At 59.5% G+C, this 12607-nt stretch overlaps 1 protein-coding gene across 1 annotated transcript in view; it reads right to left on the bottom strand.

Moving 5' to 3' along the window:
- Positions 1-4458: 4458 nt before the first annotated feature.
- WNT9B (wingless-type MMTV integration site family, member 9B) overlaps positions 4459-12607 on the bottom strand; it is an 18533-nt gene continuing 10384 nt past the window's right edge. The window contains exons 2-4 of the mRNA XM_004684067.1: positions 6360-6616; positions 5753-6018; positions 4459-4977 (exon numbers count right to left, since the gene is read on the bottom strand). Coding sequence (XP_004684124.1) covers positions 4504-4977; positions 5753-6018; positions 6360-6616 — 997 coding nt within the window. The 3' untranslated portion in view covers positions 4459-4503. The remainder of the gene's footprint in view (positions 4978-5752; positions 6019-6359; positions 6617-12607) is intronic.

The following is a 12607-nucleotide window of genomic DNA, read 5'->3' as shown; positions in this document are numbered from 1 at the left end:
GATTCCCAGGAAAAACCCCCACACTAAGTGGCTATGGGAGAAGAGGTCCAAGGACCGGTCTGGAACGTCATGCATGGGGAGAAGGAACAGCTGGGGGAGAGGAAGTAAGGCAACATAGGTAGCGAGAACAGAGGGTTCAGAGGTGAAGAGGTGGGCCTGCTTCCTAGCCATGAGGCCTCAGGGCATCACACGGCCCCTTTGTGCCTCAGTTTCCCTCTCTGTAAAGAGGCAGAAGGATGCCTGCAGCCTCTTGAGACTCAGGTGAGAAAACAGGCTCTGTGTCCCTGAATACAGGGCCGGCACATGCCTCCGCCGTGTGTGGGTCCTTCCATCACTGCTCAGAACCAGCTGGGCTCGGCGCCCGGGAACTCTGGGCAGAAGGAACATGTTGTGACAGGTATGCAGGTAAAATGTAGGTGCCCTCGGGGTGGGTCTGTGCGCTTCCTTCTGCTTCCCTCCCCAAAGACCCCACCTGGATCCCAGCAGGTCTGGAGGGAGGGGGCGGGGGAGGCTGAGCCAAGCCCTCTCTGCGCCTTCTGTTTACAAAGGGGCCTCCCAGAGACCCCAGGAGCAGAGGCAGCTTGAGAAGGTGTACTTCCCAAAGCATGCTGGGAGGACAGCAGCCCCGAGCAGGGGCTCCGGGCGAGGCCTAAATGACCCAAAAGTTGCATGGCGTGACTCACTTTCCCCATCGGGCTTGAAGGCTCTGTGGCCTCCTGCTTTGCCTTATCCCAGCCTGGCCTCAACTCCCCTTGCTGGCCAGAGGATGCAGGTGCTAGAAACACTCACCCCAGGAGGGGCCCACGTCTAGCCTGGTATGTAACCTGGGGTAGGTTACTTCCTTCCTCTAGGCTTCAATTTACCTAGAATCCATAAAACGGGGTGAAGCAACCCTGCCCTATTACATCTGGGGAGGCAGCAGTGTAGAGAGGACAGAACCCCAACTTTGAACGCCAAGAGCTCTGTTCCAACCCTGACACCTCTGCTTGCTAGCAGTATCTGGGGGCCCTCCCATCTTACCACCTCCATTTCTTCAACCAGGAGATGGGGCTGTTCTACCAATGTGTAGGGTGATAGCAATAAATCAAGACAAAGTAGGTACAAATAGCTAACATGTGGTTTATTGGTCTATTGTCTCTCTCCCCCTTGAGGATGCCAGGCCCACGAGGCAAGGACCTGATCACCATCACTGATAGGCCCTGGCACCCAGGGTGGTGCTGACACTGGTGTGAGCTCCCTAAATAATCATCGATTGAGTGGAGAAGGCATAACAGGTACTCTATACAGGACAGCTCCTGAAGGAATTCTCTAATGTGTTAAGACAAAGAAGTTCACGGCTGTTGAGAAAGGAAACTCTGGGGAGCAAGAAATCATCTTCAGGATTGGCACGGCTCTGCGTCCGGACAGTGGAGGGCCCCAGGGAGCCAGTGTATCGGGACTAAGGATGGACAGACGGACGTGCCCACAAGCGCCAGGTGGGGGCTGCCAGGGCTGGGGTCGGGGTGGGGTGGGCACCTGGTGAACAGTGTCCAGGCTGGTCAAGCCCCTTTCCAAGCTGACTGTAGCCAAGGGGCAAAACAGGCCCAAGGGTCAGTGCAGCTGATCTTACAAGAGAAGTCAGAATCCAGTGGGAAACTATTGATTTTAAATGAAAAAACACGCAACAGCAAAGCAAGGCCATCTGTGAGCGGAGGGGCTCTGGGACACGGCCCGGCCCTCTCCGGCAACCTGGCAGATCGGGGGGCCAGTGCCGGACCCCTGGAGGCGTTGCTCAGTTTCAGCCCCTGCGACACAGGAGTCCACCTGGGGGAAGGCCCGCGAGCCATCCAGATCCAAGGCCAAGGTCACTTCCCGGAGCCCGTGGTTAGTGGTCTGTCCGGGCTCTGGGGTGCCCTGCTCAGGGAAGCTGGCAGCCAGCGCGCCTGGCCACGGAGAAGTCCGGGAAATATTCCTTGACCAAACGTCTTCTGGTGGAGTCTAAGCTCAGCCCTGGGCCCATCATGGAGCAGCCCGCGCGCCCCACTGCCTCAGGGGAGCAGGGATGTCCAGAGAGATGACAGGACCAGGGTTTCTGAAGACTGAAAGTGCTTTACAAATGCGAGGGGTGCTCACCCTTGCTGTCAGTATTATCAGGAGAGTTTGGCCAGAGCAGAAGAGGGGTCTGGGACCCGGAAAAGCAGAGCATTTACAAAGATGGCACAAGGAAGCGGCCGGGTGGAGCCTCGTGTGTGGAAGGGAGGTGTCCCTAGCTCCAGGAGAGACCTGGCCGTGGGCCCCAGGCGCAGGCCCACTGCATCTCCTTAGACAGGTGGCTCCGGCAGGACAGGTGCTGCCGTGGGATCTGGAAACTATATAAATAACATAAATATCTCTCATATATCTTAGCTATATAAATTATTCTCTTTTGCCCTAAAAACTACATATGTGAGGTAGACAAAAATTACCCTGTGAGTGTTTCCCTGAAGCTGTAGAATGAGGGGTCAGCTGTTGCTGGTCCTAGCGACCTTCTCAGGGCTGGGGGAGGCCTTTGGGGAACTGGAAGAGAAAAGGAACAAGGAAAGAGGAGGGAAGGAGAGGGGTGGACAGGGAAGACCCCAGAAGCCAAGGGTCCTCAGCGGCTGCACTGGGGCACTGGCCTGGGCCATCAATGTTAGGGGCCAGCCATCGCCCTGGCTGAGGTGGGGTCTGGATGGCATTGCCAGACAGGTGCCCTCTTCTGCTCCTTCTGCCTAGGATTAGCCAGGGTAGAGGCAGAGAGACTTGGGGTCTCAGAGGAGCAAGATAGATGAACCTGGCAGAGAAAGTCTCCACCTTGGGGAGGGGGGGGGAGCAGAAAGAACGAGAAAACCAGCCCTCTGTCCTTTCTGCTCTCCCTGCAGAGAGACATGGGCCATCCATGTGGGACGGCATCAGTCCAGTGAAGGGTCTCGGGTCAGCTTGGCGTCAGTTGCAGATCCTTCCAGCAGGCTCCCCGACCCACAGAGCCTGGGCAGCTCCCCTCACCCTGGGAGCTCTCGGGGAGCCCTGGAGACTTCTTCCTGGGGCCTGCAAGGGCGGTTTCTGAGCATTCGACTAGTGCTAGAGCTTCCTGCTTCAGCAGAGGGTCAGCAGCTCGGGTCAGGGAGAAAGGAAGCTGGCAGAGGGCGAGGCAGGGACAGCAGAGCGGCCGCAGCAGCCTGGAGGAGGTTGCTTCCTCCTGGCTGGCGTCGGGCCCTGCTCTGGGGAAGCACGCAGCTCCAGAAAGTGACCCCTGCAAGGTCTTGGTTCTGAACCAGAGTTGAGTGTGCCGCGAAGTGGGACCCCTCAGCCTGGCAGGTCCCGGGGTGTGTGTGAGCGGAGTGCACGTGTGCATATATGCTCTTGTGGACACACGTATGTGCCAGCTTCTCTCTCAACACAGGGCCTTGGTAGCTACACTGGGACCGCCCCCAGGATCAGAGGAAATTAGCAGAATCACTTCTACTCCAGAGGAGGGTAGGGTGGGGGAGAACCGAAGTGAAGGGCCATTAGTAAACGATGAGGCCCCCAAGAGCCAGGCTTAGCAGAGACTTCTGCACCTCTACCTCCAGCCAGGACAAAAGCCTTACGTAGGTAAGCAGACGGTAAGACTAGGGGTGAACTGGGATCACAGGCACACCCTGGCCGCTCTGGGTTACCCATGCCGGCTGTGCTGGGTCTTCCTGCGTGGTAGAGTCCAGCCCCAGGAACTTACTAAAGCAGGCTCACGGCCTGAGCTCGCCATGTCCCCACACAATGCCTGAACCCTCTTCTGGACTAGGATGGAAGCTTCCGTGCTCCAGGGAAATGCAGAGGCCCCACTGTCCCCTGGGCCGCGAGTCGCGCCATCTGAGCCCCACTGCTTCTCTGCCCCCGGCTTCCACGGGTGCTTTCCCGGCAGGGCTGGCTGGGGGTGGGTCACTCAGCTCTCTAGACAAGAACGAGGCTCTGTGCACGCACCGGCAGGCTTTAAGACCCAATTAAGGGCCCAGCACTCCAGGGCATATACCTGACTTGGGTCTACGAAGCCCGTAAAGTTTTTCTTTCTGCAAACAGCTCCTACCACGCTGGTCCTCCCACCCGGCAGAGAGGGGGGCGTGGGCCCAAGGCTCAGGGCACCCAGAGCAGAGCCCGAGGCTGGACTGCCTCGAGCCGAAGGCCTAGCGTCCAGCCGAGCCTGCTTCCCGGCACAGACGCTCACCTCCCCACATCTCGTGGTTCTAGCCCACTCACCCCAGGGACTGAGGTGGTGGGGTGTCCCCCTTCTCTGTCCTCATTCTTCTTCTTCTCCAAGACTGGGACTCCATCTTACGGGGGGGACCCAGCCCTCTCTTTGCCGGGTGTCGGGGAAGGCAGAGACGTGAGGCCGGTGGAGGGGAGGGTGCGGCTGGCGCGTGGACGCCGGGTGCACATGCGTGGTGGGTGCTGTCCGGCAGGACAGCCGGCGGCCTCCAGGCGGCCGGTGCCACAGAGGTCGGGCAGTGGCCGGCCGGCAGCTGGCACGGGCTAGTGCTTGCAGGTGTACACCAGCTCCTCCTGCAGGCACTGCTGGCATTCCACGTAGCAGCACCACTGCACCTGGCAGTGGCAGGAGAAGGCCGCCAGGCGGCTCTGGGTGTCATGGCCCCGCCCGCAGCACAGGCTGCTGCAGCTGGCCTCCCGGGAGCACACCCTGCCCGCCGTGCCCGGCGAGTACTTGCTGGGGCGACAGAAGCTGGGCGAGTCCTCCATGTAGACCAGGTCCCCGGGCCTGGGGGCGAGGCCTTTGGGGGGGCTGCCCGGCCTGGCAGGCGCCCACAGTTCCAGGCGGCCCAAGGCCTCGTTGGTGGCGCTGGACACCTTGACAGCCGAGTCATAGCGCAGCTTGAGCGCCTGGCCGGTCTCCCGGAATGGAGAAAGCTGCTTCCAGCAGGTGCGCACGGCGCAGGAGCCCGACACCCCGTGGCACTTGCACGTGGTCCGGAGGCCACTCTTCACAGCCTGCGAGGGGGCCAGAGGGACCCAGGGTCAGCGGCCAGGTCCCACGCCCCACCGGCCCCCTCAGCACCAACCCTGGTAGGGGAGTGGCCAGAGGATGGCAAAGAGACAGGGTAAGGGTCACCAGAGGGGACACGTGGGACACACGCTGGCCGGTGCCACCGACATGCAAACTAGCCAAAGACGCCCCTCCTGCTTGGGCCCGCGGGTGGGCAGCTGTGCAGGGGCACACAGAGGCGTCCGACACCCCACTCAGAGGCAACGACCCCGGAATGCAGAACTCAGCTTCCCACAGACGGGAGCGCTAGCCCCCGCCGGCCCACCCAGGAGATCCAGCGGACCTAGGTGCTTTCACCCTGCAGGCCTCCCACTCCTGTGTGACCTCCGTTAAGTCCCTTTCCCTCTCTGGGCCTCTTTTGTCTTCCCACCTATAAAACGGAGGGGGTGGGGTTGTAGCAGATCAAAGTTCCCAAACTAGTTGGCTCCCAGGACATCTAGAACATCCCTCTCTAAGCACGTTGCTGCTCACTACGGCTATACACCTTGCGCCCGCCCGCCGCCCACCCACGAGGTGGTGGGGGTGGGCCGCCATGATGCCCAGGACCCGTCACCCCCGTCCTGGTTCCTGGCAATGGCTGAGAGCAGGTGCACAAGGAAGGTGGTTGAGAGAAGGAGATTCTCCTTGGGATGGCTGTGTGTGAGCTGGGGGCGGGGCGGGGCTTCAGCCTCCTCCAGACCTGGCCCGGGGAGGGCTTGAGGCCTCCCGGGCTGTGCTCACCTTGATGCCCACGTGGGTGTTGTGGGCGTCTGCCCGGGCCCGCAGGTCTTTGCTCGCTCTCTTGGGTCCTAGGAAATTGCTCAGGAACTTGGTGCTGTACTTGAGGTTGTCTCCACACACGCCCCACTGCCAGGCCTGCCGGCTCTCCAGGCCGGGGGAGTCGTCACAGGTGCAGCGCTCCATGCGGCCAGCGCTGCAGGCCCTGGCCAGCGTGTGCGTGAGGGCAGCCGAGGACACTGCGTACAGGAAGGCCGTCTCCTTGAAACCTGTGTCCGGGCGCGGGGAGGATCGGGGAAGGGGGACGAGAGAGCCTCAGCGGCTGCCGGGGTGAACCTGGGGACAGCCCTCCTTGCTTTGCAGGTTCTGTCCATGAAGGGATGTGCGCGGAGGAGGCTGAGGGAAGGGACCGGGGGACCACGGATCTCGCCCGTGGGTCCCTCCAGGAGTGGACCGTGGTCCTCCTCATGTTCTCCTTACTCCATTCAGCCCGGGTGCAGGGGCCGGGGTTGGGGTGGGGGAAGGAAGGGCGGCCCCCTTGCCCTCCCTCTGCAGACCCGCCTCCCCAACCACCACCACCCCCCCCAGCCAGCGTCCCCCAGCCCCCTACCTCTCTTGAGCAGGCCAGTCCGCCCCTCCAGGCTGCAGTTCCAGCGCTCGAGCCGGAACTGGAACTGGCATTCGAGCAGGCCAAGGTGCACGGCGTCCCTCAGGCTCTCCGCCAGGCCGGGCTCCCTTCGGCACAGCTGCTTCTGGCGGCGGGACAGTTTCAGCAGGTCACACTGCTTCAGGTGGGCCCCGCCCTGCACCGGGGCCTCGGGGGTGTCCAGCCCTGGGAAGGGCGTCAGGACCTCCCGCCCCGTCAGCCTAGAGGGCGAGAGGAGGGAGGTGAGTGAACTTTAGGGGTCTTGTCGGGGCAGGACAGTCCTTGAGGGTGTGGGGCAGGTGAGGGGAAAAGGGCCTTCTCGGGGGCTTTATTTATTGGCCTTTAATATTTATTCATCTTGGAGCTCCATGGAGAGGTCCCCGTTTTACAGTGCAGGAAACCAAGGTGCTTACAACAGGGGTCAGTGCAGGGTCTCAGACCTGTTTCCCAAGTGTCAGAGCCTCGGCTCGCCTTACCTATTCCACAACTTGCCCAGATTGGAAAAACCAGCTGGATGCTTACTAAAATACAGAGCTCCAGGATCCACACTTGGCAACTCTGGTTCTGTTGGTCTGGAGCAGGGCCTGGGGATCTGCCTATTTCTCTGGCCAGGAAATACCATGTGTGGTTTTGGCGGCGGCTGCCTGAACCCCTCCAGCTGTGTTCCCAAGAGGACATAGGCTGAGGGCTCTGCATGCTGAGAGCGTGGCAGCCGATATCCCTGCTGGACCTGCTAGCCCTCGCTGCCCAAGCAATCCCATGCTAACCTAACTTGCCTCCATACTCCCAGATAGGTCTGCAATCATCTGGCCACTTAGGGCTAGTTACAAAGAGATGCTTGGAGATTAACTGGATAGAGGGAAGGAAAGAGAGAAGAAAGGAAGAGAGGAAGGAAGGGAGGGAGGAAGGGAGGGAAGAAAGGGTGGGAGGGAGGGAGGGAGGGGAGCAAAGGTGGAAGCAAGAGATGGTTCTCTTGGGTGTGGCTCTTGTGCCTCCTGCTCATGAGCCTGGCTGAGGCGCGCCTGTGGCGAAGCCTTGCGTGGTCAGAGAGGCCCATGTCCCATGGGGCCAAGGGGACAGTTCCCCTAGCTCAGCCACCTACCCCCAGCCAGGACATCTGGCTGGATGCCACCCCCCCCATGTCTACCCCAGGGAGGGCGGCGGTGCTGGCCAGGTCCCAAGTGCCCCCAGAAAGTGCCCGCAGATTCCAAGGCCACCGAGTGCAGCCAACCCAGTGTGGAGCATATCTCTGAAACCTCCGAGCAGAGAGAGACAGATGCTATCGGGCCTGTCCTGGCCCAGCCTGGCCCTAGGCTCCCCTCCCAGACAGGTGAGGGCAGGGACCTGTTAATGATTAATCTGGGGGCGAATGGGTAAATTTCCAGTCCACCAGGTCTACCCCAGGCCCCTCCCTGCAGCCTGGCAGGGAACCCTCAGAGCTTGACCCCACAGGCTCAGAGCAAAACCCAGTGTCAACTCCAGCCGAGGAGGCCTCACCCTAACAGGGTCCAGTTGGAGGGCAGCTCGGGGGCTCAGGGATGGAAGGGGCCACAGCCATCATGCCCCTCCAAGACCCCCGTTCTACCCTAGGGGTACCCAGTTCCTGTACCTCACAAACTGAGATGGCCATTGGAGCCACTGACTGAAGATGAGCGAACAAAGGGACTGATGGGAATTTTGGCCAGCTGGGCTATAGGACACTCAAGGCCTAGCTCAAATACTATTGTAACAATAGTAATTATTTTTATATCATCACGAATTTGTTATACTTTGTCTGTATTACATATGCTAAATATTACATGTTGCATGATTATCTACAACTTTCTGAGGGTTTCTTATTAAGACTTTTAAATTAGGCCCTCCCTGGTGATGCAAAGGATTAAGTCTCAGCACTATGAAGCTCTCCAAAGCCACTGCAGCACTCGTTTGACCCCTGGCCAGGGAGCTGACCCACGTGGCACAGCAGGCCTCTCCTGTCTCTCCACTGCTCCCCTCAGCAGTGTATTTCAGTCAATCTGCCTGCTCTGCTCCCCACTCCGTCTCTGGTGAATCCTCTCATCCCCTGCATCTCTGGTCTGTACTCCAGCTCTTGTGTGCATAAATAAATAAATATTTAATAAAAAGACTTTTAAATTACTATTGTCAACATCTGTTGGGTTGACTGCCCACCTGTTCCTTCCAGCTACATGGTCGCCAGCTGGCCCTGTGGACTATAGTATCAACATCAGGTGACCCACATCGGGCCAATCAGTCCTTTCCCTGGGAACTCGGAATTGGCATTAAGAGACCATACAGTTGCGTTCTCTCGCTTCCTCCACCGAATCACTGGACCTGTAACTCAGCATAAACAGTGCAAGCTGATCCAAAGCAAGGGAAAGAGAATGAACCCAGGCACAGAGATGAGCAGAGGTGCGAGCGGGAAGGACAGTTTGGGGAGCTCCCTGCCCCTCGTCTTTCTGCGAGGCGGCTGTGCTCCTGTCTGGGACAGTCCATACTGTAGTTCAGTGCCAAGGCTGGGAGTTGGCTGGACCAGCCCAGGGTGCCCAGCTGCCCTTGAGAGTCAGCTCAGCAAACACCCTTTCTTCTACCAACAAGCACCTGTTTAGTTTCATGTAATGGACCCTGTGATTGATGCCCGGGAGTCCAGTATAAAGTCCGTTAACTTTATTGGTGGTAATGACACTTAGTGGTGATTAATGGTCAGGAGAGGCAGCCAACCGCAGGATGCCGGCCCTCCGGTTCCTGGTCTGCCCAAGGCTGCGCTCGGGGAAGCCCCTGACACTCCGGGGGAGCCCACGGGCCTGAGAAGACCCTGGGAAGCCTTCCAGGAGTGGGGTGCCCTTTAATGTGTTGCATTGGGGCCCATAGCTCCTCTGAAGAATAGCACCCCCACATCTACAAACACCTCAGCCCACTCCCTTAAACAGTGCTGGTGAACTCCACACATGCCCATCCCATGGCGTCCATCGGGGGAGGATTCTTCCTGGGCTCAGCACAACGTAGGTGCCGCAGCTTCTAGTCTGTTCCAAGTCTGTGCACCACCGCCCCTCTCTGGCCCCTGAGAACGCTACCCGTGGGCCTCTCTGCAAAATCTCAACTGGCCCACTGGCTAGCTTAGCCCCATGGGGTAAGATGTACAACCAGAGAAGAACCAATGGATCCGGACAAAATTGGGGTTTTAATGAAGGCACATCCTGTGGTCAACTCCTGCCCCACCAGCCAAGCAGGTGAGAGAACCACAGAGCGAAGGACAGCTGGCCTGCAGGCCTGCCGGCTGCTCAGCTGGGCTGGGGCACCAGAGCCCCTCCAGGCCGCCTGTCCCAAGCGCCCTGGGCTGGCTGTGTCTGCCCCTCCTCGGTTACACCTGCTTTGGCCCACCGGTCCCCCACCTGCCTGCTTCCAGTTTCCTCCAGGCTGACTTCCAGCTCTTCTCCCCTGGAGAAAGCGTCCACCCCACATGGCGAGTGCCATTTTCTCCCTCTCTGCCTCCAGCCCGTACCCCCGCTCTCTGCACCTCAGTCCATGGCCTCAATGGTCAGGCTGGCAATAAAACCAGGAACTGCCACCCCCACACAGTGAGATGCCCCTGACTTTGACCTCAGAGCCACCCAGCTACTTCCCAGGTCACGTCATGTGCCCCAAAGTTAAGGCGCCCCTCAGGACCTCATCTCACATCTCGCTGCCCCCCAGGTGGCTGTCCGGCCAGGCCCTTCCTCCCCTCTGCCCCCCTTTCACACTAGCCAACACTCGCCCTGTCTGCAGTTTTGGTTAAAGCTACCCCATCTGGGATGACCTTGAAAGAAACAAAAGAAGGTTCTCCCAGGCTTTGGGGAAAGCCTCCCGGGAGACTGTTTAGTCCACTGTCAGCACGTCTCCAGGGATTACCAGACTCCTTAGAAGAAATAGAGCTCACCCTAGAACAAACCCCCACCAGCAGCTGGAACGTGGGGACCCTTGGGCCCTCGCCCAGGGGCTGTTCTGGCCTGGGCAGTCTTGTCCCAGGGCTGTGCTCACTCAGTGGGGACCTCAGGGTGCCCCCTTGCCCTGCGCTCATCCCGCCTAACAAAGATACCTGACGTGGGAGGACGTGAAGGAACCAGGCTGCCCATATTCAAATCCCAGCTCCATTTCTCACTAGCTGTGCAACCTGGGAAAAACATGTCTCACCTGTGAAGGGAAGCGAGAAACAGCTACCTCGCCTGGCTGCTGTGGGGGTTCTTCTGCACGGTTCTTGGGACAGTGTCTGGCACATAGTAGGCTCCAGAGAATGTGGCTGCTACGTATCTGCTATGTGCCAGCCTGTGCCAGGTGCAGGAACACACTTCTGCCCTCAAGGGGCTCGTAACCCAGAGGGAAGACGACTGGAGTCAGGCATATTCAACCCTTCTGAGGCCCAACCAGCTGGGGGAAGAGAAGAAAGCTTTGAACTAGCTCAGCTTCTCAGACAACAACCAGTAATTGCTCAGGGACCTGGATCAGATCGCCCAGCACCATCTGGTTGAGAACTTGACTACTGCCAGTCTCGGCCTGCCATCTTGGGAGGCCTGGGGGTGGGAAGGAGGCAGGAGGAACTCCCAGGGAGCACTCCCGGCTAGCTGGGGAAGAATGGCAGCTTGAGAACCGTCCTGCACCTGGGCAGCCCCAGGTGGTTCTTCCACACCCACCCCCATCCTGGTTTCTGCTCCAGAGGGTCCGGTGGTTCCAGAGGAGACTGCCCCCGGGATGTGGGTGGGTGAGCTGGTGGGTAGCACAGGACAAGGCTGGCGGCTTCCAGGGTCCCAGGTAATGCCAGAGTGTCTGGACCCTTAGCTGGAGGGGTCAGGAGCTATGCCTGGCATCAGAGCCCATGCCAACCACGGCAGCTGCCTGGGAACCAGGAAAGCCTTGCCCTGCCTGGAGCTTTGGCCTTGGCCCGCAAAGCCCTATTAGATGCTCCTGATAACAGGCTTCCGCTGAGGGGCCGTTTGCACGGTAAGCGCTCCCTTTGTGCTTTCATCTCAAGCACTGTAGTCCACCCCCCAATACATGAATCCCCTGCACAGGCCGGCCCCTCCCGGCCCACCTCCTCCCAGCAGGGAGAGACGGTGTGGGCAGTGCCTGGCTGGGAAGAGAGGGCACATACTCTGGGTAGTCCTGAGAGAAGGCGAGAGGGGCCCCTCAGCAGCCCCCAGGCTGCTCTCCCCATCTCGTGTCATGCGGGGGACCCAACACTTACAACCCTGAGGAGGTCCTGTCCCATCTCCCACGCACCCCTCTGTGCGGGGTTTGTGGGCTCACAGCGGGCCCCTCCTGAGACGCCCCCCAAGCCCCCTTCCCATCTCCCTCCGCCGCCACCTCCGCCCCTTTCCTGCACTTGCTCTCCACAAGCTCAAGCACTGAAATATAAACATGAAGGACTCCAAGCCTCTGCTCCAGCCCTGCCAACCACAGATGCGAATAAGCAAGACCACTCCCCTCCCTGCTCTGAGCCTCAGGACCCCCAGCACCTACCTGGAGGTCTAAATCTGGGCCCCCGCCCCCCAAGCTCTGAGAGAGAGCCTGGGCCAGCTGTGGGCTTTGTCTCTCACTTCCTGTTTCCCAGACACAGAGGGGGCTGCCTGCTCAGGATGGCAAGGAGTGGGCAGCCAGAGCGGGCAGCAAGCATGCTTTGCATCTCAACAGGGCCCGTATCTCCTATTTCGAGCTTGGCTAGCACAACATCTGTGGAGGAAATGCTTCCCCACCTCCCTCCTGCTTCTCTCCCTCTCTGCTCAGGGTGGGGCAGGCTGAGGAGAGGAAGTTTGCTTTTGGTGTGCCTGGTGGCAGGGTGGCCACAGAGGGCCCCCAAAGTCGCTCCCTGCAGAGACATGCCTTGCTCTACCAGCCTGGACATCTGCACATGTCCGCTGGCTCCCTGAACAGGTCCAGAGGCAGAACATTAGATCTGTGAGGGTGCAGAAACCCTTCAAGACTCTCGTCCTAATGGCTCCTGGAGGTGCCTCAGAGGCTTCTGGAAGAAGCAGGATAGCAGGAGGCTTACCAAATCGGTAGGGCCTGTGTAACCTGTCTGGTGCCCCAGGGGATCACATAATTGTCCAAGGTGACCCACTGAGTGAGTGGCAGGGTTGGGCCTGGGCCCAGCCTCTTGATTGCTTTTACTAAGCCTTGCAGTTGTTCCCTCCAGTTTCAGTATAACATTCCAGGAAAGCAAAGTCAACCAGCACTACAGCAAA

This window comes from Condylura cristata, unplaced genomic scaffold, assembly GCF_000260355.1.
Source record: "Condylura cristata isolate star-nosed mole 26May11 unplaced genomic scaffold, ConCri1.0 scaffold00017, whole genome shotgun sequence".
In the NCBI taxonomy this organism is placed as follows: domain Eukaryota; kingdom Metazoa; phylum Chordata; class Mammalia; order Eulipotyphla; family Talpidae; genus Condylura; species Condylura cristata.
This window is presented reverse-complemented; position numbering and strand designations above follow the sequence as displayed.